At 46.2% G+C, this 27,033-nt stretch overlaps 2 protein-coding genes across 12 annotated transcripts in view; one reads left to right on the top strand and one right to left on the bottom strand.

Moving 5' to 3' along the window:
* CFAP36 (cilia and flagella associated protein 36) overlaps positions 1 to 8,253 on the bottom strand; it is a 133,706-nt gene extending 125,453 nt beyond the window's left edge. For 2 of the 7 annotated variants that reach the window (XM_085896612.1, XM_085896611.1), the window contains exons 1-2: positions 8,103 to 8,138; positions 1,896 to 2,014 (exon numbers count right to left, since the gene is read on the bottom strand). Coding sequence is in view for 4 of the 7 variants with exons in the window: in XM_085896608.1 (XP_085752734.1) it covers positions 1,896 to 1,989 (94 nt within the window). In the remaining 3 variants the exon portion in view is untranslated. Of the gene's footprint in view, positions 1 to 1,895; positions 2,019 to 8,102 lie in introns of all 7 variants that reach the window. The other 5 variants (XM_085896608.1, XM_085896610.1, XM_085896607.1 and 2 more) reach the window with 5 other exon arrangements.
* Positions 8,254 to 8,886: 633 nt separating this feature from the next.
* LOC147020879 (alpha-soluble NSF attachment protein-like) overlaps positions 8,887 to 27,033 on the top strand; it is a 148,432-nt gene continuing 130,285 nt past the window's right edge. Inside the window, exon 1 of one of the 5 annotated variants that reach the window (XM_085896604.1) lies at positions 8,887 to 9,136. Coding sequence is in view for 4 of the 5 variants with exons in the window: in XM_085896601.1 (XP_085752727.1) it covers positions 9,039 to 9,136 (98 nt within the window). In the remaining variant the exon portion in view is untranslated. The remainder of the gene's footprint in view (positions 9,137 to 27,033) is intronic. The other 4 variants (XM_085896601.1, XM_085896603.1, XM_085896602.1 and 1 more) reach the window with 4 other exon arrangements.

The raw sequence follows: 27,033 nt of genomic DNA, 5'->3' as shown, positions 1-27,033 counted from the left end.
GACAGTAATCAAATATGTACAATGACTATAATTCAAATTATAATAATGAAAGAAAAACGTCAGGTAATCAACAGCCTAAATTCCTATTTGAGGAGCCCCTGCACGCACGCACGCACGCACGCACACACACATGCACACACACACACACACACACACAACACACACACACACACACACACACACACACACACTAAAGGAAAAAAAGAAATCCCTTTTTGTTCCCCTTCACTTAGCCGAGTCCAGGCGATCTTTTAGGACTTGACGATCAAACTGCGTCATCAGCGTGAGGGTAACTGTGCCCCAAAAATGGCACTGAGAAATTTGTGAGACAATATTCGACGTCAGGGTTCCCGAACCGCGGTATAGCTATTTCGTCGGCTGCGCTTGCCAATCCCGCTCTCTGCAGAATTCCCCCACCCCCCCCCTCGGTGATATACACGAGATTTGATGTCTGTCTCTCACGACCAACCAAGAGTCAATGGCCATCGTCTAGCTCAGCACACGGCCAATTTGCCTCAGTACGAATACGAGAATCACACAGCTATTTTGCCGTGCCGAGAGGAGAGCAAAGCGAGATCCTCCATCCCAAACATGTTCCTCTCACAACTACAACTTCAACTTCACTCTTCTTCATGCATCAAAGGAAAGCCAGTCGTAATGCCCTGCTCTTTCGACCACTGATTCTGCCTCTCTCGCTTCTTTCCTGCTTCATCTCAGACCGTGTCTGTCTCTTCCTGCAACGACCTTCCTCCCCGTTCTTGCCGAGATGCGATCTGGTTTCTCTGATCGCCTCCCTCACACCAGACTCCACTCATGCATTCGCTTCTCTACGAGCTGCTTCCCCATTCTCTTAATAACGTGGCCTCCAACACGCTCTTCTTCTTCATCCATCTCATGTCACGCCCATAAATCATCAGCATCTGGGGGCGTGAATTCGCCTGCCGTCCACCTTGGAGGCAGGGTTTCTTACCTACTTGTTTATGTTATAAAACTGCAATTCTTCCATAGCTGGTTTGTAATACAAAAACATAGGGAAAAGTCACAGGGGGGCAATTACATACTTGGGAAATTATCCTAAATCCCTATCTAATTAACACCGCATCCCCCACCCCGCATGGTGACAAGCAACATGTAAACTCAGTTTCCCTACTTAGTTTACATCGAAGATGTCCCCTCCACGTCCACGGGCCAAGCAACTCTATACGATCCTATCTTTCCTATGAAATTCCTCATCTACCTCACAAACATAACAATATATACATGTGTGTGTGCATTTGAAAGTTTCTGTTTACTGCTGCCTTCACACATGCGTGAGTTTGAGGTGGTGTAACGAAGACCTGCCAGTTCTCAAAGTATCCACCTCAGTGTGTGCGTGTGTGCGTGTGTGCGTGTGTGCGTGTGTGCGTGTGTGCGTGTGTGCGTGTGTGTGTGTTTGTGTGTTTGTGTGTTTGTGTTGTACATATCCACTGCCAGCAATAGAATTTATACAAACAGGAAATGGCATGAACGGCCGATAACTCTCAATCAAAGATATTTCTTGTTAGTGTATTCCTATATTTCCGTGAGTCCGATTTTCATTCGGGAACAGAACAAATATGTATGGTTAACTATGTAGAAATTTCCACTTGTTTCAGTGTTGAAAATTGTTTAAAAGATGATTTGAATCAGATTTCATCCTTGTCACGGGCAGGTTAAAAGTGCCTGGCGAGCCGAACCAAGTCACTGTAAACGTAAGTGGACATACAATGCATGCATGAAAGGCTCCATTTCGCATTCATGTGTCATTTCAAAAGTCATGTGTTGTGTTTATGAATATAAATTTTGTTTTATTTTAGATGGTGCAGGGAAATCAGCAGATTGAAGAGTAACAAAGTGTAAAGTGAACCAAAATGTACCCATGCATTGATCTTCAATGAACTGCTTCACAAACGTGTTCCAGAGGGGAGTTTGCAAGAATCCTAGCAAGCTGTCCTCAACCCAGTCTGTCATGGCCTGGCAGTGCTGTGCCTGCTCACTCCCGGTGGATGAAATGAAACCATCAAGAGTTACTTCAAATCTTCAGTCCAATACCGAAATTAAATTACTATCTTGCAAACTAAAATTTACGATGTGCAAATAGTACAATAACCTTTGATGTTATGCAAGGCAGATTTGGGGATGGGTTTCCCCAGCTGAGCATTTGCCTCCTGATGAAGTGACATCCTGAACCACATGCTCAAATCCCATACATTGGACAAAATTGATCAACGCACACTGATGTGCTTACATTTCATGTAAATTAGAGCAAAATCTTGTTATGTTTTCATATTATATGTGAACATATGGAGAAGTTCCTTCAAAGACATGTTTAGTGGTATGATTTTGCTGTCTTGGTAATCCAAACTAACAAGTGTGTGCGTGTGTGTGTGTGTGTGTGTGTGTGTGTGTGTGTGTGTGTGTGTGTGTGTGTGTGTGTGTGTGTGTGTGTGTGTGTGTGTGTGTGTGTGTGTGTGTCCTCCATAACTCCAAAAGCATGAAACCTAGCAGCCTGAATAACTTTGCATGCATACCAAGAGAACCCCATGAGTGAAAATTGGGCGTTTCAGTTAATTAAAACACCCCTTTTGATGATAATTAACAGCCTGATTTAATTATATCCTTTACAGGTGCATCCTTGACCATGTCACTCTCTATGTGGTCTTAAGGTGTTTCCTCCTGGGCTACCTCGCTGGGGTCTAAAGCTACCATTTCGTTCGGCCTGCTCAACAATGCCTCGAGTTGGAACAGGCCGCAACTATTTCTGAACGAGAAAGTTTTTTTTTTCTCCCCACTTTCCTCACTCACATTATCGAATGCCTGACCATCATACTGACGAATCACTGGATACATTGCAATGCTTAGAAACACCTGCAGATGCCAGCGTTTGTGACTTTTTTATTCCATTTTAGCACATACCTTAACCGAGAGAATCTCTTAAACTAAGCCGAATTACACAATGTAAGCTGCAGAATTGAACTTAGTAGCAGTTGACTGCGAAAAAAAGAAGTGTTCATTTGTCCAATTCGGACACATTTGACATTTTGGTGACTCCAGGAGGTGTTTAATAATATGACAAGTTCACTGATCGCTAATCACTTGCCAAGCCAACAGTTCCTTATCAACCGTTTCGTTGGAGTGCTTCCTTGAGTGCTTAAGCCACTTAGCCGCACTGTCCCTCTGCACGACCACCTGCCGGTGTTGTGCCCCGCAGCGTCGTGTGGCACCAAGCATGTCATTCCTTATTAGCGGTTGGATGGAAGGAAGGGATGTATAAAAGGGATGTATGGAAAGGGAAAGGGATGGATGGAGGGAAACGGATAGATGGAGGGAAACGGATAGATGGAGGGAAACGGATAGATGGAGGGAAAGGGATGGATGGAGGGAAAGGGATGGATGGAGGGAAAGGGATAGATGGAGGGAAAGGGATGCATGGAGGGAAGTGATGGATGGAGGGATGGAAAAATTGGATGGAGGGAAAGATTGGATGGAGTGGAGGAAAGAATTGGATGGAGTGGAGGAAAGCCCCTCTTGTCTCATGCCCCACTTTTCCTGACATCTCACACTCTCACTATGTCTCTCCGAAAGGACCGCTTGGAACCCCCACCACCCATCTACTTTCTCAACAATCTGCTGAAAAAAGTCCTTTCTTTCAAGCTTCTGGGTCTTAGGATATCTGCCATGACCTTTCCTGGTAAAGCCACATTTCCAACCTAGCCTCCAAAGCCAGTCACCAACTGGGAATCCGTCGTGCAAAGTCCTTCCTTGGCCCACCTCAGCTCCTGACCACATACAAAGCTTTCGTCCGCAGCTTGATGGAGTACTGTTCTCCCCTCTGTGCTGGTGCTCCCGCCTCTCACTTTTCTCGGCTCCACGCTGTGGACACCAAGGCATTTAGCATCATTGGCATCTCCCACGGTGAGGCTGAGTCTTTAGGCCTCTTACTCTCTCACCGCAGGCAGGTCGGTGGTCACTCTGTCTTCTACCGTCTCCTCTCCGGTCTCGCCCCCCCTGCTCTGTCTGCGATATGTCCCCTTCCCCCCCCCCACCCCATATTTCTGCAGGGCACTCAAGGTCCGCCAGCAACCCCCTTCTGGTAAACTACCAAAATCACGAATCACTGCTCACCTTCACTCTTTCATTCCACTTTTTTCCCGCCTTTGGAATAAACTCCCTCACTCTGTTCAATCCCATTCTTCCCTCCAGGCCTTAAAAACAGCCTTTCACCACCACCTATCTTTCCCCATTCAAATCCTCGATCTTTTCTACCCCCGTTAATCCACCACAAACCCACCTCCTTCAAATTCCCTGTTTTCCTTCCTGAAAGTCCCTGTTGTGTGAGGTCCTGAAAGTCCTTGTAGTGTCAATCTTGTATTCCCCATGTTCCCCACCCCATCCCTCTCCCTTCCACAGATCTCCTAATGTCTCTGTTCCCCACTGTTTTGTCCTTCCCACTCCCACCCCTCTTGAGTCCTGCCCCCCTTGTTGTGCGTTGTGTATTAGCTCTCATATGAGCCTTGACAATGTATACAAAAAAAAAGAAAAAAGGATTGAGTGGAGGGAAGAATGGATGGAAGAGAGGGAAGGGAGCGATGGATGGATTGAATGGAAGGATATAATGGATGGATGGACCAAACTGATTCCCCCCCCCCCAGCTCCATTTCATCACTATCGTCCCGTTCCTCCTTCGCCCCTCTCTCCTCTCTTCCCTCCCTCCCCCATCCCTTAATATTCCGGGTTGTATTGTTATTAATTTGGAAGCTTACTGCACACAACAGCCAGGTCCTATAGATCAGTTATATTGGGAAGTAGGTGTTTCTAGTTCGGGTCCCGTCCCTAGTCTAATGGGAATTAATTGTACGTGCGCTGCGGAGTTATTTTATAGTTAGCATTTTTACATCACTTACAACAATGACAACATCACCCATCTTCGCTTTCACAACAACAACACTCTGCTCGCAGCATTCTTCGCGTGCTCGCCAGTGAGTGAGCGCGTGCGTGGGCGGAGTTTAACATGGGCATGGCATCCCTCTTTGGCCAATCGGCAAGGAGCGGGCGTCTCACCCGCCCCGTCTCCCACTCAATACCATCGCCATTACGCATGTGGTCGGAGGTGAGGAGGTAGGCGGAGCTACAAACGCCTCCGATCGGGACTCCACCCAGAAGGGTGGGAGTTTCCCCGCCTACCGTGGGCCTGTCCAATGGGAGACGGCCAGGGAATCACGCGATGGGTCTGACCAATCAGGAGGCGAGTGGCCAGGAGAAGAAGCCCCTCCCTCCTAAAGAGAAAGAGAGTGGTTGTCGGGACGAGCGTGAAGAGACGGAGATCGTGGCGATAGTGGTCTGCAGTCTTGGTGCTGGCAACGCCAAGGTCCTGGGTTTGAGACCCACCGTGGAGGTTCAGGTCGGTGTGACCACACGAGGTGGGATAGGTACCTCGGCCTGGCTCTACTGATTGAAGACCCACTGAGGTCCATTTTCGTGTGTGTGTGTGTGTGTGTGTGTGTGTGTGTGTGTGTGTGTGTGTGTGTGTGTGTGTGTGTGTGTGTGTGTGTGTGTGTGTGTGTGTGTGTCCATGGGCCCCGTCTGATAAGTAGAAACTGTTAAGTCCCTGTGTTCCTTGTACGTTACATTTTCATATTTGGATAACTCTGCTCTGTGTTCCCCTCCCCGATTATTGTTATAAATAAATATCTCCCTTTTTGTTGAATGTACCAGCTCGTTTCCGTGTTTCTTTCATTGGCTTATCATGGTGCGTGTTGGAAAATAGCGAAGCAGCAAATTGTTCATTTGGTCCGGCACGGCTCTGGTAACTGCGCTCAGTTACGCCGGATCTGAGCCGTTACCTGCGACTCGGATCGGACAGAGTCGTCCGAGGGTGTGGTTACCCGGTAGTTAGACTGCGTGGGTATTTAGGTATATAGAAATTGGCGATCGACCCTATCCCACGTGGTCGACCTATTGGCGATCCTCGGTCCGATAAGGGACCGTGACTTTTCTGATTTATCTGAAAGGTACGACCTAAATTCCAGGTGTTCGGTGGAGCAGACTCTACTGCTCCCCCTAGCGGTCGTGCTCGCCACCGAGACCCGGCACCACAACAGTATTTACTGTACTAGTATATAAATATGTCGGATCTCGGGTTTCCGTTACTGGTTACAACCAGAAGTGAAAAAAGGAGGGGGGGTGTGGTTCACGGTGTGGTGAATAAAGGAGGGGGGTTCACGGTGTGGTGAATAAAGGAGGGGGTTCACGGTGTGGTGAATAAAGGGGAGGTTCACGGTGTGGTGAATAAAGGAGGGGGTTCACGGTGTGGTGAATAAAGGGGAGGTTCACGGTGTGGTGAATAAAGGAGGGGGTTCACGGTGTGGTGAATAAAGGGGAGGGGTTCACGGTGTGGTGAATAAAGGAGGAGGGGTTCACGGTGTGGTGAATAAAGGGAGGGGTTCACGGTGTGGTGAATAAAAGGGAGGGGTTCACGGTGTGGTGAATAAAGGAGGAGGGGTTCATGGTGTGGTGAATAAAGGAGGGGGTTCACGGTGTGGTGAATAAAGGGGGGTTCACGGTGTGGTGAATAAAGGGGGGTTCACGGTGTGGTGAATAAAGGAGGGGTTCACGGTGTGGTGAATAAAGGAGGGGGGTTCACGGTGTGGTGAATAAAGGAGGGGTTCACGGTGTGGTGAATAAAGGGGGGTTCACGGTGTGGTGAATAAAGGCGGGGTTCACGGTGTGGTGAATAAAAGGAAGGGGGTTCACGGTGTGGCGAATAAAGGAGGGGGTTCACGGTGTGGCGAATAAAGGAGGGGGTTCACGGTGTGGTGAATAAAGGGGGTTCACGGTGTGGTGAATAAAGGGGGGGTTCACGGTGTGGTGAATAAAGGAGGGGGTTCACGGTGTGGTGAATAAAGGAGGGGGTTCACGTTGTGGTGAATAAAGGAGGGGGGTTCACGGTGTGGTGAATAAAGGAGGGGGTTCACGGTGTGGTGAATAAAGGGGGGTTCACGGTGTGGTGAATAAAAGGAGGGGGTTCACGGTGTGGTGAATAAAGGAGGGGGTTCACGGTGTGGTGAATAAAGGAGGGGTTCACGTTGTGGTGAATAAAGGGGGTTCACAGTGTGGTGAATAAAGGGGGGTTCACGGTGTGGTGAATAAAGGCGGGGGTTCACGGTGTGGTGAATAAAAGGAGGGGGTTCACGGTGTGGCGAATAAAGGAGGGGGTTCACGGTGTGGTGAATAAAGGAGGGGGATTCACGTTGTGGTGAATAAAGGGGGGTTCACGGTGTGGTGAATAAAGGGGGGGTTCACGGTGTGGTGAATAAAGGCGGGGGTTCACGGTGTGGTGAATAAAAGGAGGGGGTTCACGGTGTGGCGAATAAAGGAGGGGGTTCACGGTGTGGTGAATAAAGGGGGGTTCACGGTGTGGTGAATAAAGGAGGGGGTTCACGGTGTGGTGAATAAAGGAGGGGGGTTCACGTTGTGGTGAATAAAGGGGGTTCACGGTGTGGTGAATAAAAGAGGGGGTTCACGGTGTGGTGAATAAAGGGGGGTTCACGGTGTGGTGAATAAAGGAGGGGGTTCACGGTGTGGTGAATAAAGGAGGGGGGGTTCACGTTGTGGTGAATAAAGGGGGGGAGTTCACGGTGTGGTGAATAAAGGAGGGGGGGTTCACGTTGTGGTGAATAAAGGGGGGGGGTTCACGGTGTGGTGAATAAAGGAGGGGGGGTTCACGGTGTGGCGAATAAAGGATTGACACGGATCCCGAAGGCCTCAGACGTCCTTTCCTTAAATGCTGAGCATGCAGTTCAAAATAAAAACATCATTATGGTGTTTGTAAAAATCATCAATCGTCTCAAAATAAACTGTCACACGTCCAAGGTGCAGACTGAGACTGTACAGGAAGGACATCGACATCAGTGTCACTTGAACCCACCCAGGGCCCAGGCACATCCTACATCGGACCTTTCAAACATCAGGTGACTGCCATGACTGAATAATTGATGGAACACACGCACACGTTAAAAAAAAACAAAACCTTCTCCTTTTATCAGATGTTTTAATAGAAAGACAAGGTTTATTAAATAATATACCTCAAATCTTGCGACCTGTTTGTCCCCGCGTCAGGGCGAGGACGAAATACCGCGCAGCGACACGCGCATCAAACAAGGCCGCTGTTACCATGGAAACCCCCTCACGCCGTGTTTGGGTCTTTTGTTGAATTCTGTGCTGAGAGCGGTTTATTTTTTAATAATTACAATAAAACAAAGTCATTAATCACATGAACAGTTGTTTTACCTGAACCAAAATAATGCGCCGTTTGAGTCGCCACCATTCCGCCATAATTGTTGCTTTTTACGTGTGTGAGAAAATTGATATTCTTCTCTTTTAAAGTCTGAAAACTGCTTCGTAAAGAAAATTTTATTTACTTGAAAAAAGCTTCTGATAAATGTTTGATTGCACATTACCATGCCTACTTTTACCTTGATTTTATAAACTCTTACAAAGAAGAGCGATTCATGTACGTTTGATAGCGTCGTGTTTTGAGCGGTGTATGGTAACATTATGTTGTCGTGTTTTGAGCGGTGTATGGTAACATTATGTTGTCGTGTTTTGAGCGCTGTTTGGTTCGCTCAGAATTCTGACATCAACGCAATGCAGTGGTTGATGATGGCGCTCTCTGGTGGAGCGTTTACCAACATCGCTCATTTTTCCTCCTGCATTCAGAGGTCCCAGATACAGTTTTCTTTTTCGAATTAATCTGAACACTCAGTTCATTTTCTGCACTTTTTCAAGCTTGAAAATAGATTTGTCCATTTCAACACCTGTAAAAAGCGCATTTATTTCCATTGTTTTTATTAATCATGCAGCCTCAACACCCATTGTATTTGTTCTCATGGTGAGAAAAAAAAATATGGATGACGTCACGTATGTATTACGTCATTAATTATCGGGACGTGTTTTGAGTGGGCATGAGGCGCCGAGCAGAGCGAGCTTGAGCATCTCTGTGGATTGGGTAATAAAGTGTGATGGAAGCCGAAAGCAAGGAGAGAGAAGCGATGCAGCTGATGGCTGAGGCGGAGAAGAAGGTGAAATATTCGCAATCCTTCTTCGGGGCTCTGTTCGGGTAAGCATCGATCCCATTCACCTCATGGAGCGAGAACATGAATCGATATATATATATATATATATATATATATATATATATATATATATATATATATATATATATATATATATATATATATATATATATATATATATATATATATATATATATATATATATATTCACGTGAATGTACTATTGTCAAGCTGTGGGGTATCGGTTCTCATGAAATATTTTTGCGTCTGGAACTAGCGATCATTCACGCAGTTAATTATTAGGGTACCCTGTCAGTACAGGGTACCCTATTGTTTTTCTTCTGTTTATTATTATTTTTCTTTTTCCGCCGGCATTTTGCACCCTTTTTCGCTTTAAAAATCATTTTCTCTGGGATACTAAGTCCGATCGACACAATTTTCACCACAGTATGTATCTTTTTTGATAGCACAATCACGTTATAATTATGACGTCATTGGTCATGTGGTGCGGGCGCCATCTTGAAAAAAACGATAAACTTTGGACATCTGTATCTCGGAAACCGTGCAATGGAAAAATTTTTCTCTTGATACATTTTACTAAGCTCCCTATGGGGAACACGTGTAATTTTTCATGACGTCATAGGTGAAGCGATATACCGGTGAAAATTCGTCAAGTAGAACGCCGTATAGGAAAAATCTGAAAAATTCTGAGCATCATCTACGCCTAAAATCACTGACGAAAATGTTTTTCTTGACGTCATCGATGACGTAATTCGGCCGCCATCTTGTTTTTTAGTGTTTATTGAAAAAAATCTTCTCCAGAAGGGCTAGGCAGATTAAGGCGAAACTTTACACGTACATTCCCCCTGATGTTCTCTTTCAAGTTTGTTAATTTGTTGTTGATACGTCACATGGTTTGGCGGCCATCTTGAAAAAACCCTAAAACCTTCAAACATCTTCTTCTCCAGAAGCGCTGGTCCCATGAAGGCGAGATTTCACAACTATATTCGTGACATGTATGCGATGCAAGTTTGTTAATTTCGAAGTGATAGGTCACATGGTTTGGCCGCCATCTTGGATTTAAGAAAAATATTAAATAATGTTTTCTCTGGTATTTCATAAGCCATCGAAGCGAAAATTTGCAATTGCCTTCCTCCCTCAAGTCTGCATACATGGTAAAAAATTTTTACCTCAGAAGTCACATGGTTTGGCGGCCATCTTGGATAGAAAAATAGACCTTATCCGATTTTCAAGAAACTTCACACACTTGTTCGGGTCGACGATGGAAAGCAGAATTTAAATTTATGATATCATAGGTCACAAGGTTCGGCAGCCATCTTGGATTGAAAATGAATAAATTTTAAAAATCTTCTTCTCCAGAAGGGCAAGACAGATCAAGATGAAACTTAACACATATATTCCCCATGAGGTCCTTTCTCAAGTTTGTTAATTTCTTCTTGATCGGTCACATGGTTTGGCGGCCATCTTGAAAAAACCCTAAAACCTTCAAACATCTTCTCCAGAAGCGCTGGTCGGATGAAGGGCAGATTTCAGAACTATATTCGAGACACGTAAGCGATATAAGTTTGTTAATTTCGAATTGATAAGTCAACCGGTTTGGCCGCCATGTTGGATTTAAGAAAAATATTAAATAATGTTTTCTCTGGAACTGCTTAACCAAACGAATCGAAAGTTTGCAATTATCATCTACCATCGTGTCTGCACGTGTGGTAAAAATTATGATGTCACACGTCACATGGTTTGGCGGCCATGTTGGATAGAAAAACGCACCTTTACCGATTAACACGAAACTTCACAAACGTGTTCCAATACCGAATTGGAAGCAGAATATAAACTTGTGATGTCATAGGTCACATGGTTCGTCAGCCATCTTGGATTGAAAAATAATATCTTAAAACGTCTTTTTCTCTGACACGACTGAACAGATCCAGGCGAAACTCCACCACTATGACCGCCTCTCCATGACGAATAAAAAGTTCTCACCCCCTTTTGAGGTACGACGCAACGTTTGGCAGCCATAGTGGATTGAAGGAAAAATATTAATTAATGTTTACTCTGGAACAGCTGCATCAATCAATGTGAAACATCACCTTTATGGTGGAACACTCATGCGGAATGAGGGTTTGAAATTTCAACGGGATCGGTCCCAGGGTTTGGCAGCCATGTTGGTTTTAAGAAAAATATTCAATAATGTTTTCTCTGGAACTGCTTAACCAAGCGAAGCGAAAATTTGCACTTATCGTCTCCGATCGTGTTTGCACATGTGGTGAAAATTATGACACCACAAGTCACATGGTTTGGCCGCCATCTTGGATTGAAGGATAAATATTATTTAATGTTTACTCTGGAACCGCTGCTTCTATATATATGAAACTCCACATTTGTAATTCAGCCGACATGTGAAACAAAAGTTTAAAATTTCAACCTGATCGGTCACACGGTTTGGCAGCCAGAATTATTTAATTATTTGAATCTGTTCGCCAGTAATAAGGAAATTGAACACTTTGTGCTGCCCGGTTCGTAACTCTTCAGTCCCACGCCATATCGAAGCAGGCCTCTGTTTGTATTACTCTTCAATAATGTTTTTTTCTGGAACCACTTTCCCGATGAATGCGAAACTTTGCGACTGTCATCTGCACAAAGTCCCATGTTGTATCAAAGGCGGACGGACTGGGTACCCGGTCATCACTGCCAGCAGTTATAAAGTGGCAGTTCTAGTTATCATTATTATTGTTATTGTTATTATTATTATTATTATTATTATTCCTTTTCCTCCTCCTTTTCCTCCTCTTTTTTTTCCTCCTTTTCCTCCTCTTTTTTTTCCCCTTTTCCTCCTCTTTTTTTTTTCCTCCTTTTCCTCTTTTTTTTTCCTCCTTTTCTTCCTTTTTTTTTTTCCTCCTTTTCCTCCTCTTTTTTTTTTTTTTTTTTTTTCCTCCTTTTCCACAGTTATTCCCACGTTCTTGTACGGTTATCCGGAGTAAGCTTGGCCCATGTCTTTCACGGACCGGCTGGCCAGGCCTGCCATTCAACTACAGTTGGGGCAGGAATTTGAAATTTGTTCATGGTGCTGGCAATAACTCGCCGACTCTTCGCAAAGGATACCGTGGGATCATTGAAGTCCATCAACTTATGCCGGCAAACGTCCTTTTAACAGCCATCCAGGCGAGGGACGGCACACACACTGATGTCACACCATGCCTGTTAAACACCAGGATGACAGCTGATAGCTGGGTTGGGATTCAAACCCAGGCTAGACAGCTTAGAGATGACGGCTAATCGCTAATCTAACCTGCCAGGCCGGAACCATTTAGTTAATTAATGGCGCTTTATTTTGATCCGCTAAATGGTGTGTAACCCAGTAGAAAAACAAACTACCTGTCAGACTACAGGCCAGGGTACTGCATATACCTGAACGCAGTGTACCGGATTTGAAATTGGCCCGTTTGTTGTTTTTGTTGTTGTTTGTTTGTTCTTGTTGATGGTGGTTTATTTTGTGTGCAAAGTCAAGGTGGCCACGGAAAGAGGTTGTTTATGAAAGAAGGTAGGTGCCTAAGGTAAGCAATCCGAGACCACAGCCATGTTTGATGGTCAGTAAAACTCTCCAGGAAGAGCTTGCAGTGTGATTAATGACTCAAATGTCCTGTAAGTCCAATGTGAACATGATAAGCAAAATAAAATCTCTAAATACATCGTGTATTTCCAAGCCAACATGTCTTGATGGAAAGGAAATAGAACAAGTATCCATTGGGCTAATGGCTTTGTTATTGCGTGCACCAGCGGTGAATATCACTGGCACACAAATGAAAACCGACGTAAAATCTATACGTCATGAACGTGTCATAAAGAGGGAAAGGTTATCCTTTAGGAAAGGAAGGGAACCTGCTCTCTACCCTTCCCCAATGCATCAAAGAGTTGGAATCCCACTAGACAAGGAGATGGGTCGATTCTGAACATGCATTCATGGAAATAACTGTCTGACGACCTGCATGTTGTGTGTTTCATTTGGATCCGAATAACGGTACCAGATTTTCCGGTGTATAAACCGCGGCCATGGTTTTCACCCTCAAAAGTTGATCTTTTTGTTTTCTGTTCTACATCTAAATACGGATGTACAAAAACTTTGTGGAATAAAGAGACTGAGGTATCAACATGCTTACTCCCATATCTGCTTAATTTCATCGAACAGTCTTCTCCTCTCTCGTCAACTTCTTGAAAATGAGAATAACGATGGCAAGAAGTGTTTATTTTTCTTTCTTATTTTTTTTTTTTTTGTGTCTTGAAAAAGGAGGAAAAGGGATTCATAATGGGATCATACGTAGTTATTGTGGATTTGTGGCCCTGAAAAGGGCCGTTTGGGTTTGATTAAGCTTTTCAGCTAAATCTGAGGAAATCATCAATGTTTTTTCCTCTAAGATGGCACGTAACTCCTTGTCCGAATCAGGGTAGAGCAAGTCCACGTCATGTCGCCGTCACTTGCAGCAGCCTCCTCCCAAATCATGTCGTCCTCTGTGCCGTCTATGTTGTTAGAAATGCTCGCTTGATGATGTCCGACGGTATGTCCTCCCACACCTTGGCAATACAGCCGCAGATCAGAAGGTCGACCTTTCTCATCCTCCGGATGAACGCTGGCAGTCTCCCAGTCAACATAATGCTCAGCCAACGTAGCTACGGGAGTAATGGTGAACATTCAACAAGGATGCATGTGGCCAATGCGCCTCAGAATCCGGGTGGAAAATCTTGGCGGGAAACGCGTCACGAAATGTTGATTTTTCAACTGATGAAAATACTGTTACAGCCTGCAGCACACCAAGCCAACGTACAATGAACCTGCTTTTAGTTTGGGATTGTAACCATCAGAATATATACATATACAAAATGAAGGAAATAAAGAAAGAGAAAGAACCCGATTAGGCCAGCACAAGGGAGAAGGAGAAGGAGAAGGAGTAGGCAGTTAGGGAGCTAGAGAGTGCTGTTCGTGTAAAAGACGGTGGCGACCGGATGGAACCCCTTTGTAATCTGGCAGTCCCAAAAGAGGACCTGCAGTCTGATGTTCCTAAAAATGTCAGAAGACAGACCCAGATGTTGTGCATGTGAGTGGCACCGTATCCTCCAGTACCAAACTCAAAGCAAGATCAGGGATCCGAACTGCAGGAGCTGCAGCAAGAGTTTGAGCAAACGCAGCATTCAATGCATGCAGGCCCCAACGGTCTGCCCTAAAGCACTCAACAGTGAGTCCTCCTCAAAATGGCCACCATCCGCCATCTTCATCATCCACCATCCTCCTCCTCCTCCTCCCTCCTCCTCGCCCCACAGCCAATTGCGGGTTTTATGCCCGTGGGCTGAACCATTTGGTCTAACTCGGGGAGGAAAAGAACGGTCACAGACCATAACACCAAGTCCGGAAAATAGGAAAGTTTGTCTGTTGTGGTTCCACTGAGATGCAGCTCATGTTCCTCGAAACCTGTGTCACATACAAAAGCCTGAGAAGTAAGAGCGTTCATCTGGTCGACGCAAGTAATCCGCAGGAAGCAAGTTAGGAACCGCTGAAAGAAACTAGGGAAAACTAAGAGAACCAGGAAGAACGGAGAACCAAAGGAAGCTAAAAGAACCAAGCAGCACTGGTACTACTTCAAGCTCCACCATCCCATGGGGCTCCTCACTCTCAAAAGATTCTTCTTCCTTTTTAAATCCATTTCCTGCCCTCATATGGAAAAGTACTCAGGGTTGATCAGTTGTTTCTAGTTTTAAAACACGCCCTGCTATCCAGCATTTGCTAACATGGCGTCAGCATGTAAGGAACAAGTTTAGTGGATTAATTCTGCCTGCACCGGATGTTCATGTACAACATGATGCATGTTAAAAGATAGTCACCGGTTCAAGTCCCTCGTCTATCCGCCCCTTCTGCTGCGCACTAACAATGACGCTGGCTGGAAACTTGTCTTTGGGCAGTGTCTTCCTCTTGAACATGACATGAGAGAAGCTTACCACATTAGCTTACTTGAGGTGGGTGCTCCGTTATTGGACTCTAGCTGTTGCGAATAATTCTTATTTTGATGCGAGACCAGGTGTTCTTTTGTGTTTAATGGTGTTTTCAGAGCCACGAGGCTCTATGTACACCATGCACTTCAATTCCGGGTGTCTTGGTATTTATAAATGTATTTAATATCCGCACATGGTTAATAGTGTTACGGTTGTGGAAATTCACAGAACACCATTCAGGTATCCCAGAGATCAGTTATGTCTCAGTGTGTGTTCAGATTAGATTTCCCCACCGATGTCTAAAGGGATATGTAATCGTGTAACCGGGCTGTGATCTTTGAGTCAGCCATTATCATCTTGCTATCTTTATTTTGGAGCAACCACCTTCTCCACAACCACCTTCTCCACAACCGCATCTCAACAACCACGTCAGCGCCAGCCACAACCGCCAACATCCCCACAGACAACGGCCTCCCCAACGAATAACATCTCTGCCACCCAGCGCGATGGTCACTCGACAAGAAAGAACAGAAATAACGGTAAAAAAACCATTGCTCAGGAGAAAAACAGATACCACACTTGTAGGATTTTCCCCCGTGTGCCGCGGGGGAGGGGCGAGGCGCCGGGGCGATTAAAAGGTCGGGCTGAAACGCCAAGAGGGGTCGGTCAGTCTGGGTTCGCCGTGGAGGTCTGCGAACGGAGTCGAGCTGCAATCGTTTGCAGTCTGGGAGTGCAGCGGAGTCTGTCAGCGAGGGGAAGGAGAGTCCCTCTGCTTGGTCTCTCTCTCTCCTTGGTCGACGGAGGTGCCGTTGGAGCCGGAGAGGAGTCGCCAGCCAGATCGCCATTGAAGGTGCGGGTGGGGTCCAGCGGAGTGCGGGCAGGGCCACCGAGGGTCGCCGAACCCGAACCCATCGAGTCGTCTCCAGGGCGACAAGGTAGCCTGCACGGTCTCTCGGAGCCTCGCAGTCATCCCGACTCCGAGGAACATTAAAGGCCTGTGGGCCCTATTCTTACCCTTTCCTTTCCTGGGGTTTTTCTCTGTATGAATGTTGTGGTGCCGTGTCTGTCAAGTAGTGAATTGTTAAGTGACTGTGTAAATAAATAATAGAACGGTTGTAGTTATTTTGTCGTGCTTGTATTACCTGCGTTGCTTTTGTTGACTGCATAATTGCATGCGTGTTTGCCTTGCATAATTGCATACGTGCATGCCTGCATACGTGCTTTGTGAATAAATGTCATTGTGTGAATGTTCACCTGATCGTTGCGTCCTCTTCCCTCAATTGAACTGCCATAATTAAGTTCGGAATATTAGCTGGCTTTTTAATAGCCGATAATAGAATTTGGTCCAACGGGCTTGGCGATAATCCGCTCGGCAAACGGAGCGAGCTGCTTAAGCGGCTCGTTTCCGTACAGGTTCCGTCGAGGTGGAAATCCCCGGCATTTCTGTCAACGCGCATACTTAGGTAAATCGACAATTCGGCGATCCCTGTTGCGCGTGGACAGAATAGTTGGCTGATTTTCGGTGTGATTAAAAACACACCCGTAGCTGGATTTTGACATTGATCCGAAATCTGCGACGAGGTTTGCCCGTCCGGTGGGCGAGATTGGCCGCGATTGGCTAAAAGCGGTTGCCCGCACGCCGAGCGGGTGGGAAACTACAACAATATAATATAACCAACACTGAACAAACTCTTAACCTGAACCTATTTTCAAAATTTAAACAATGGAATTTAGCTTAACAGCAGTTCAGACTGCTACAAAAGTTTTCATTTGGTATATAATTGAAATTCAGCATGGATCGTATTTAAGACCTTTTTTTTTTTTTCTATACCTATGTATTAACCACACCCCCAACTTTTACCTTTTTTACCAATTAAAAAAAAAAGTGCAGTTCACACACCACAAGAAGTGGTATGTATCAGAAGAACGTGTTGCATGTTTGGAACAAGATTGCCTGTCGGGCAGCGACTCTGCTGGTAATAATAATAATAATGAAAATTATTTTAACAATTATTAATTTGTCTTCTCAATATTCGCATAATAAAGCTTTGTTGAAAATGTGATGCCAAAAGCTGAAGTATGACTTCAGATCCCTAAAAAGTTAACACACACACACACACACACACACACACACACACACACACACACACACACACACACACACACACACACACACACACACACACACACACACACACACACACACACACACACACACACACACACACACACACACACCCACACACACACACACACACACACACACACACACACACACACACACACACACACACACACCCTGTCTTGTGCAGGGGACAGGCTAATTATGGACATGTGCTGAAACTGCAATAGAAATCTTCTTCTCTACCTCGTCTTCCCTTTATATGGGGTGAGGTCCAATGGCACGAAGCTTCTGCCCTGCCTGGACCACGATACTCATCCACTTCCCTCTGTCATCGGCCAACTCACTCACCTCTCCAATCACCCCCACCTTATTGATATCCCTCCTCACACAATCCTCCCATCTCAACCACAGTCTACCTCTTTTCCTCCTACCTTGCTTCCTCAACCCATGCGCTCTCTGTCATTCTAACCTTAAAAACTCTTTGCCAGAAAGACAATTAAAAGAAACGAGAAAAGTGATTTATCTTCACGCTTCTAGAACCCACTTGTACTGTACAATCTTATTGACAGCTAAACATAGGACTTGGCACCTTCAATCATCCAGGAAGGTGGACAAGAGTATATTTTTGTATACATTATTGAGGCTCACACAAGAGCTAGCACACAAAACTTATAACAAAGGGATGAGGAGACAAGAGGGGTGGGAGTAGAGACATTTTGGAGATCTGTGGAAGGGAGAGGGATAGGGTGCGTACACGGGGTAAACAAAATGGCCACCACAGGGACTTTCTGGAAGGACAGCAGGGAATTTGAAGAAGGTGGGTTTGCGTTGGATTCACGGGGGTAGAAAATATCATGGTTTTGGATGGGGGAAGATATGAGATGGTGGTGAACAAGTGTTTTGAAGACCTGGAGGGAAGAGTGGGATTGAAGAGAGTGTGAGTTTCTTCCAGAGGTGGGGAAAAAGAGGAATGAAAGAGTGAAGGTGAGCAGCAATTCTTGATTTTGGCAGTTTCACCAGAAGGGGTTTGCTGGTGGATGATGAGCACCCTGCAGAAATATAGTGGGGACAGAGCAGACAGACAGACCAAGTGTTGGGGGAGGGGTGGTGCAAGGCCTGAGAGGAGAAGGTAGAAGACAGAAAGACCACCAACCTTCCTGGAGAGGGAGAGAGAGACTGAGAGAGAGATGGAGAGAAAGACTCGGCGTCATTGTGGGAGATACCAACTGTGGTGTACTGGCATGCATGGGTAGGGCACAATGCGGGGAGCGTTGTGGAGGCGTGGAGGAGTGGTTTTGGTGGTCACATGCCTGCAAGGGATATAGGTGTTCGCGCCGCCTGAGGCATCTGTGTAGTCTGTAGTAGTGTGCATTCGGACGGGCAATAAACAGAGTTCGACAACCCTCACGACTATCTGAGTCCTATGGCCCTCCGGACACTACAGTGGCGACGAGTTTGTTTCGGATCGGCGTGTGCAAAGTGCCTGGGTTGCGTCGGTATTGACTTGGAGTCTTTGGCCGGGGCGATTGGATCACTGAAGCGAGAAACTCAGTGCAACTCGCGCGGTTCGAGTTCAACACCTGGCGAGGGTCCCAGAAAAGTGCATCGCGAGTGTGCGTGCGGGCGCGCGAAAGTCTTCGGTGCGGGTCGAGTCCTGCAGCCAGGCGTCTCGCCGTCACAGGACGGCTCGGGATGGTGGAAGGTCGGGGCATGGCGCACGGACGAGTGCCTGTCTTCGTCGGAGACTACTTCGAATTGTTTTCTGAACAATTGGGGTGCTATTTCCACGCGAATGATGTAGACGATGAAAGCAAACGCAAATCGATCTTGCTCGCCTCGCTATCAACAGAACATTATCAGCTACTAAGTGATTTAGTAGCGCCGGATAAGCCCAGTGACGACGGGCTGTCGTTTCAAGACGTGGTAGGGAAGATGAAAGCCCACATGGCGCCGGAGAAGTCATTGCAGCTGGCTCGATACCAGTTCGATCACCTCGCGAAGGGTGCGGAGGAGCGCGTTGCAGATTTCGTGGCATGGGTGAAGCATTCGGCCGTGGCTTGCAAGTTTACGGCGGAGGAGCGTCCAGCTCGACTCAGAGATCGCTTTATTTCTGGGCTGCAAGATGCGAAGATGGTGTCGGCGATTCTGCGAATGCAAAGTGTCGACGTTACATTCGACTCGGTGGTCGAGACTGCTTCAGCTGTCGAGCAGACACTCACAGATGTCCGCGCCATCGCCAGGCAGGAAGTGATGGGTAGTTCCGGCTGGGGCATGTCGGATGACCCCGGGGTCCACGTGGTGCCTCAGGTCACGCGCACGTCTGTTGGTGCGAGCCGTGGGCGCGCGCCGCAGCGCGGCCGCGCGGGGAGCGAGATGGACACCCAGGGGTGCTGGGGGTGTGGTGGTCCGCACCTGCGGCGAGTGTGCCCGTATAAGAACACCGTGTGTTTGCATTGTCACAAGGTGGGACATCTGAAGCGTGTGTGTCGAATGGCGGGGGCCGCCGTTAAGGTCTTGGATAGCGAGGTACGGGATGACCCCAGCGACCTGGAGAGCGGCCTGCAGCCAGGGCATAGCGATCCCGGAGCAGGAAATGCAACCAATGTTGAGCCTGTTTTCGATTGGTCCGGAGGTGACAAGACCAATAACAGCGGAGGTCGAGGTGAATGGCGAGCCGATCGTGTTTCAAGTTGACACAGGAGCTGCAGTGTCGGTCATGGGCGAGCGGGCTGCTCGTGACCTTCACGGTGTTCATCTGTCAAGACGACCTTGTCGCTATGCACGTACACTGGCGAAGCGATTGCGCCACTTGCTGTGACGGACGTCTCGGTGGTCTACCGAGGTCAAAGCGCCCTACTCTCGTTTGTGGTACGAGGGGAGGGGCCCGCCCTTTTGGGCCGGGACTGGTTGGCGCGCCTCAGGCTAGACCTCCAGTTCGTACCTCCAGGTGCACCTGTGCCTCCTTCGATAGCCGAGGGCGAGGTTCTGGCGGCAGGAGCCGCGACGATGCAGCATGGGCTGCCGTTCATTGCTTCCGACGACGATGTTGGACGGGGCTGGAGCAACGGGAGCCATGTCAGCGGCGACGGGCTCTCGTGCTCCCGCGGCGCTCGTGGTACGGTGCACACCCGTGTCGTTCAGGCGATTTCAGCGGGGGATTGGAGCGAGCCGGTCGCGTTCAAGAAGTTCGCGGAACGCGACCATCGACGACAAGCAAGTCATCGCAACGACAACCAAGAGGCGTACACACGATGTGATTCATGGGTTGCTAATTGTTGCGTATTTGATTCTCGCTGCACGAGTGATGCGATTTAGCATTGTTAAAATAAATGCCGACAGTTCACGTGTGAGCATACTATGTTTGGCTGGGATCAATCGATGGGATGTCCGATATGATCGATGTGATGTGAAGAGCTTGGGGGCGATCATGGCGAATAAAGAGGTCTTGCCGATCTCCAGCTGCGAGGGCAGCCCATGGTTCGCTACCCTGTCATATGTGGGGATTATGCTGGGAGGACGCGCTGTACGTGAGGGGAAGGTTGCGTTGGAGCGGATGATGTTTTTGCTGTGGTTTTACACTGATATGTCTCCAGGCTACGCTGACCGTCCATGTGGACGTGCATGGTTTTCTCGTTTGGGTTGGATGCGCGGTTTTGGTGTGGGGCTCAGAGATCGGCTCAGAGCCGGGGCTGGTTCGCTGTTCAGCGTTACCCCCACCCCTGGTTTCGCCAAGGTCAGACGTGCCTGGTGCCCTGGAGCGCAAACCTCTGGTCTCGCCAAGGTCGGCCGCGCTGGCGCTGCGGGGCTTCCAAGCTCGGAATGTTCATCTGATTCGGTTCTGTCTGGGGGAGATGTGCCGCCTTGTCGACCGGGGGCATTTGATGGTGCCGGGGGAGGTTCGCTCGGGAGGTCATCGCAACCTCGCCGGAGGGCGTGTAAGCATGAGCCGCCTGGGGGCGCTTCTGCTGCGTAGTGATGCTGTGCTTCCCAACTTGCTTCTTGATATCTTTAACGCGGTCAGGGTTTTTGTGGGTTCGTCGTGCAACTCAGTATGCGAGCACCTGTCCATTGCTTTGAAATTCAACTCGCTCACATCAGCGGGTGCCTATGCTTTTTGATTGTAATCGTTTTTGTTCCTCTTTGCTTTTATGTCATGGTATTCTGTGCCGATTATGCTTATCATTATAATGGTCATTTTATAATCATATTTTTAGGATGGAGGAGTGTGGTGTACTGGCATCCGTTGGCAGGGCACAATGCGGGGAGCGTTGTGGAGGAGTGGTTTTGGTGGTCACGTGCCTGCAAGGGATATTGGTGTTCGCGCCGCCTGAGGCGTCTGTGTAGTCTGTAGTAGTGTGCATTCGGACGGGCAATAAATAGAGTTCGACAACCCTCACGACTATCCGAGTCCTACGGCCCTCCGGACACTACACCAACGATCCAAAAAGCCTTAGTTTCCACAGCGTGAAGCCGAGCTAGGTGTGAAGTAGTAGCACCAGCCGGGAGGGAAGAGCAGTACTCCATCAGGCAGTGGATAAATCTTATTACCCAGATGGTATGAGAAGATTTGAGAAAGAGCAGAGTCTTGGATTGACTCCTGGCTTATTGGACCACAGACAACCTATGTTGGGCCAAAAGTGAAAGGGGGTGGGTGTGAATAGGGATAGGGGGAGTGTCGATGTGTTGTCGGAATGTGGTGGGAAGTGTTGGCAATCGCCAGGTTCAACAGTTCTCATGAAGCTGACAGTTCAGGTTCTCTCACAAGACCGCTCATTGGACAATGACTTGTACATGTAAGGACAGCTCTTTCAGGTAGAGATTCGCTCTATCTCAGTGAGTCTGCTCTCTGGCAGCTACTCTCCAGTGGCTCTGCTCTGATCTGCACCACTTATCCACCCGCATGCTGCTTTTTTCTTGGGTCCAACACAGGTGTGGTTTGAGGCCCTTCCCACTCACTGGTTCCTGGCTCGTTGAGTCTTCAAGCGTCTTCCAGAGGGATTCCACCACAACCAATGGGACGCTACCTTTTCTGAAAGAATTGATACTTTCCACAGTGCGTGCTGTGAGCATGCGATTCTGTAATGTGTGTTTTAAATGAAGGGTTTTTGTAAAGAAAGAAAGGAATTTATCCAATTTGTCAGTCATTTGCACATGTTGAAGGGTTTATGCGTACAGAATTAACCATGTAATTATGTTGGATGTACGAGAGACAAGTGACTCTGGTGAAAGGATGACGGTTTCGGGTGCTGAATGAAAAGGGAGGGTGTGAGGTGGAGGTTGGGAGTCAGAATGATGAAGGATGTGAGATGGAAAAACAAACTGGTGGCTTTATGTTTAGCAAGGGAGGTTTCCTCTGGGTGTTACTGGGTTTGAGAGGTGGGGGCGGGGGTAGGGGGGGAGGGAGGGTGATGGCATTATGGGGAATTACAGTATGAAGGGTGAAGGCATTTCAGTAGATTAGAAGTTCTGGGTGGGGGCACAGAATACTGGATAGTAAGACCGAGAGTTAGATGAAGAGGGGAGACCGAGCTCAACCAACACAACGCATTTGTCTCCCATCCCTTTAAACAATGGGCAGGAAATCTAATCCATACAAATTAATGAAATATAACTAATTCTGAGAACTACGATGTGTCCCTGAATGCTTGGGGGTCCATTTCCATGGTCGCAACAATATCATCGATGGACGAGACTGTTACTAAAACGACTGGGAGTATCATGAAATATCCAGTGTTATTGTTTTGCAATTGAAATTTTTGTTAATGTCACTGTCATTAACCATTTATACAAAATTTGAAGAGATATCAAATGCAATTTTGGTGATCTGACAGGATTGTTCTGAGGTATTGCACTTACCTTTGAGCTGTCTAGTCTAGGTTTGATTCCCAGATCAATGTTAAAGATCCCACGGTCAATCGTCTTTCACAAACAGCAGGCAAGTTATCCTCACCATAATGAACAAATTACAAATTTCCACACTAACCAACTCCAGTCGAGCACCAAGCCTTGTCAACTGGTTCCTAAGAGGTTTGTGTCAAACTTCTTCCAGGGCTGACCCCAAAAAATGATCTCAGCAAGAAGGGTCCACAACCAAAACATCAGCTTTATTTTTCTTCCCACAGTGATTAGCATACCTTTGTCAACCTTTCGTTAATAAAACCTATTTGATTTGTTCGCCAATGTAGAATGACACTAACTTATGCAAAAGAGAATCTTAATATATTGCACACAATTTGGATTCACTATGTACAGTGACTGCTTATAATGGAAATTGAAGAAAAAACAAAACGATATAAATTTAAATCTAACAGGAGCTGATATTCAGTCCCTTGCCTTTTGGGTGGTATGAGGAATAGATCTGTGTAATATGAAAGCTAAATATTTAATGTTTTTTTTTTTGAAATATCACGTACACAAAAGTGTATGTTTGGCAGACGTACACGTACCACATGCGCAGATGATCGGTCGATAGGATCTCATTTTAATGTCCACCATCTCTAGCCTTGGCGGAGGAACAGATAAACAATTGATATACATCAGAATTTCAACAGGTAGAGAATTTAAACAAAGGTAAAACTCACAACAGACAAGTAGACAACTCAAATGGGGAAAGCAATTCCAGTTGGTTTGGCTTGGAGGTTGGGGGTGGGGAGGGATGTTGAACATATTATGAAGCAAGAGGGCAGAGGCTATAGTGTGGTCTTTGGAGTCTAACTTGCATGCAAAAATCCATGAATGCATGCAAAAAAGCAGCATCCTTTTCAAAGTCAGTCTCAAGTGTTCAAGCTTTATGCAGTACTGACACTGGCACTGTACATAAGGCATTTTGTAACACACTACAGTGATTGTAATAAAATGATGTAGTGCTCAATTTAAATGCAATACTCATTACAAGGGCAATTTAAACGCAATATGTTTCCGTTTAGAAACACCCCCCCCCCACCCACCTCCTTTCTCAACAATCCTCTGGAAGAAGTCCTTTCATTCAAGCTTCTGGGTCTCACTGTCTGCCATGATCTTTCCGGGGAAAGCCACATTTCCAACCTGGCCTCCAATGCCAGTTGCCGACTGGGAATCCTCCGTCGTACAAAGTCCTTCCTCGGTCTACCTGAGCTCCTGACCACATACAAAGCTTTCGTACGCAGCCTGATGGAGTATTGCTCTCCCCTCTGTTTTGGTGCTCCTGCCTCTCACCTTTCTCGGCTTCATGCTGTGGAAACCAGGGCATTTAGGATCATTGATATCTTCCGCGATGAGGCTGACTCTTTGGGCCTCTCACTCTCACCACAGGCAAGTCGGTGGTCTTTCTGTCTTCTACAGTCTCCTCTCCAGTCATGTCCCCCCCCCCCTGCTCTGTTTGTGATATATGCCACCATATTTCTGCAGGGTGCTCAAGGTCTGCCAGCAACCCCCTTCTGGTAAAACTACCAAAATCACGAATCGCTGCTCTTTCATTCCTCTTTTTTTTTTCCCCCGTCTTTGGAATGAACTCCCACATTCTCTTCAATCCCATTCTTCCCTCCAAGCCTTCAAAACAGCTGTTCACCACCACCTCTGATCTTCCCCCATACAAAACCATGATCTTTTCTACCCCCGTTATTTCACCACAAACCCACCTCCTTCAAATTCCCTGCTTTCCTTTATGAAAGTCCCTGTAATGACCATCTTGTATACCCCATGTTCTCCGCCCCATCCCTCTCCCTTCCACAGATCTCCTAGTGTCTCCATTCCCCACTGTCTGGGGAATTCCCCACTTCCCTCTCCCGGCCCTCGTCTCATGCCCCCCCCCCTGCTGTTTGTTGTGTGTTAGCTCTCATATGAGCCTCGACAATGTACACACAAAAAATATGGCCTGCCAGGATAGCCGAGAGGAACGCACACTCCACTCTGAACGGTCTAGCCTGGATTTGAATCTCGACCCGGCTATGAACCAACCTTCACCCTGGTGTTTTGCATGCAAGGTGAGGCATCAATGTTTGCGCCATCCCTCAGACAGGTGTTAAACACGGCATCCTTGTCTGCTGGTATTACGGTAGTTGGTGAATATTAATGATCTGTCAGTGTCCTTTGCAAAGAATAGGTGAGCTATTGCTGAAACCCTGAGCATATTACAAATTCCTGCACACTCAATCGAGTATCCTGCATTGCAGTGCGAACCCATCCAGCATTGTAACCCAGCCAATAAACTGCATTGTTCGAATCGATGTGCCATTTTCACTTCAGACCATGGTGCATAAGACAAGACAAGAAGCTCATGACAAAATGATCACAGTGCACATTTTGAACATTTTAAATGATCACGAAGTACACATTTTGAACATTTTAAATGATCATGAAGTACACATTTTGACCATTTTAAATGATCATCAAGTTCACATTTTGAACATTTTAAATGATCATGGAGTACACATTTTGAACATTTTAAATGATCATGGAGTACACATTTTGAACATTTTAAATGATCATGGAGTACACATTTTGAACATTTTAAATGATCATGGAGTACACATTTTGAACATTTTAAATGATCATGGAGTACACATTTTGAACATTTTAAATGATCATGGAGTACACATTTTGAACATTTTAAATGATCATGGAGTACACATTTTGAACATTTTAAATGATCATGGAGTTCACATTTTGAACATTTTAAATGATCATGGAGTACACATTTTGAACATTTGAAATGATCATGGAGTACACATTTTGAACATTTTAAATGATCATGGAGTACACATTTTGAACATTTTAAATGATCATGGAGTACACATTTTGAACATTTTAAATGATCATGAAGTGCACATTTTGAACATTTTAAATGATCATGCAGAAACATGGACTCCTATAGAGAAGGACTGGAACCTCCCATGCTCGGGGTTTGTAACTTGAGTCTGAAGGATTAACTTGAGTCCGGGGCTAAAATGACTTCTAGAAGGGCAAAAGACACGATCTCGGGATCCATATAGGGGTTTTTGAGGACGGCGAGGTCAAAAGGTCATATTTCAAGGTCAAATTACTGAATTTTGGTATTTTTTTGCCCGTTTTTGTGTCTAACTCATAAACGGTGAGAGATGTCTGATTGTAATAAGATGCAAGTGTGTAGAGCTGTCAAACTTTGATATTTATTGTCATATATCGTATTACATAAACATTATATGCATGTCACAACACTATGCTTTTTACAACTATGTCTGTCTATTGTCTATCACTAGTTGGAGAGCTTTTCTTGCTTCCTGAGGCATCCCAAAGCTTTTTCTTTGTCATCTTTGTCACTTATATTGAGGACATGAGCTTTCAATAGAATGTTAGCTAAAGTAGTACATGCAGCATTACTACTAGCTAAAGGTGCATCTTCAGAGGATAACAGCTCAGCAAAATGAAATCGGCAACGCATTTTAGTCTTGTCATACAAATTATAGGCATTATGTACAAAAAAGACGGTTAACATAGTCTGCACACTCAATCCACCTCTATTCAAATTATCTAGAAACTCAGATGACACCTTGTTACCATCTTCATCATCAATGATCTCCATACGAGTGCTATCGCCATATTTATGAACAAGGTGTCCGGCCAAATAAATTACTTTATGCTTAAGGGCATCGTCGGACCCCAAGAGATCCTGAGTGTCTTGAGGAGTAATCTCGTCAATGAGTTCACTTCGCTCATCTGGATTTATGGAAGTTGTACAGTTCTTGTCGCAATCAATCACACGAGAACTAGATTCGGGCATAATGTCATGCTTAATGAGTGTTTGCAAATTTACAATTTTAGCTGCAACCATAATGTCAACTACATCAATGTAGAAGTTTC

Source organism: Eptatretus burgeri, chromosome 9, assembly GCF_056783735.1.
Source record: "Eptatretus burgeri isolate ZD-2024b chromosome 9, Ebu_testis_v1, whole genome shotgun sequence".
NCBI classification, from domain to species: Eukaryota; Metazoa; Chordata; class Myxini; order Myxiniformes; family Myxinidae; genus Eptatretus; species Eptatretus burgeri.
Note: the sequence above shows the minus strand (reverse complement) of the source record. Positions and strands in the feature narration are given on the sequence as shown.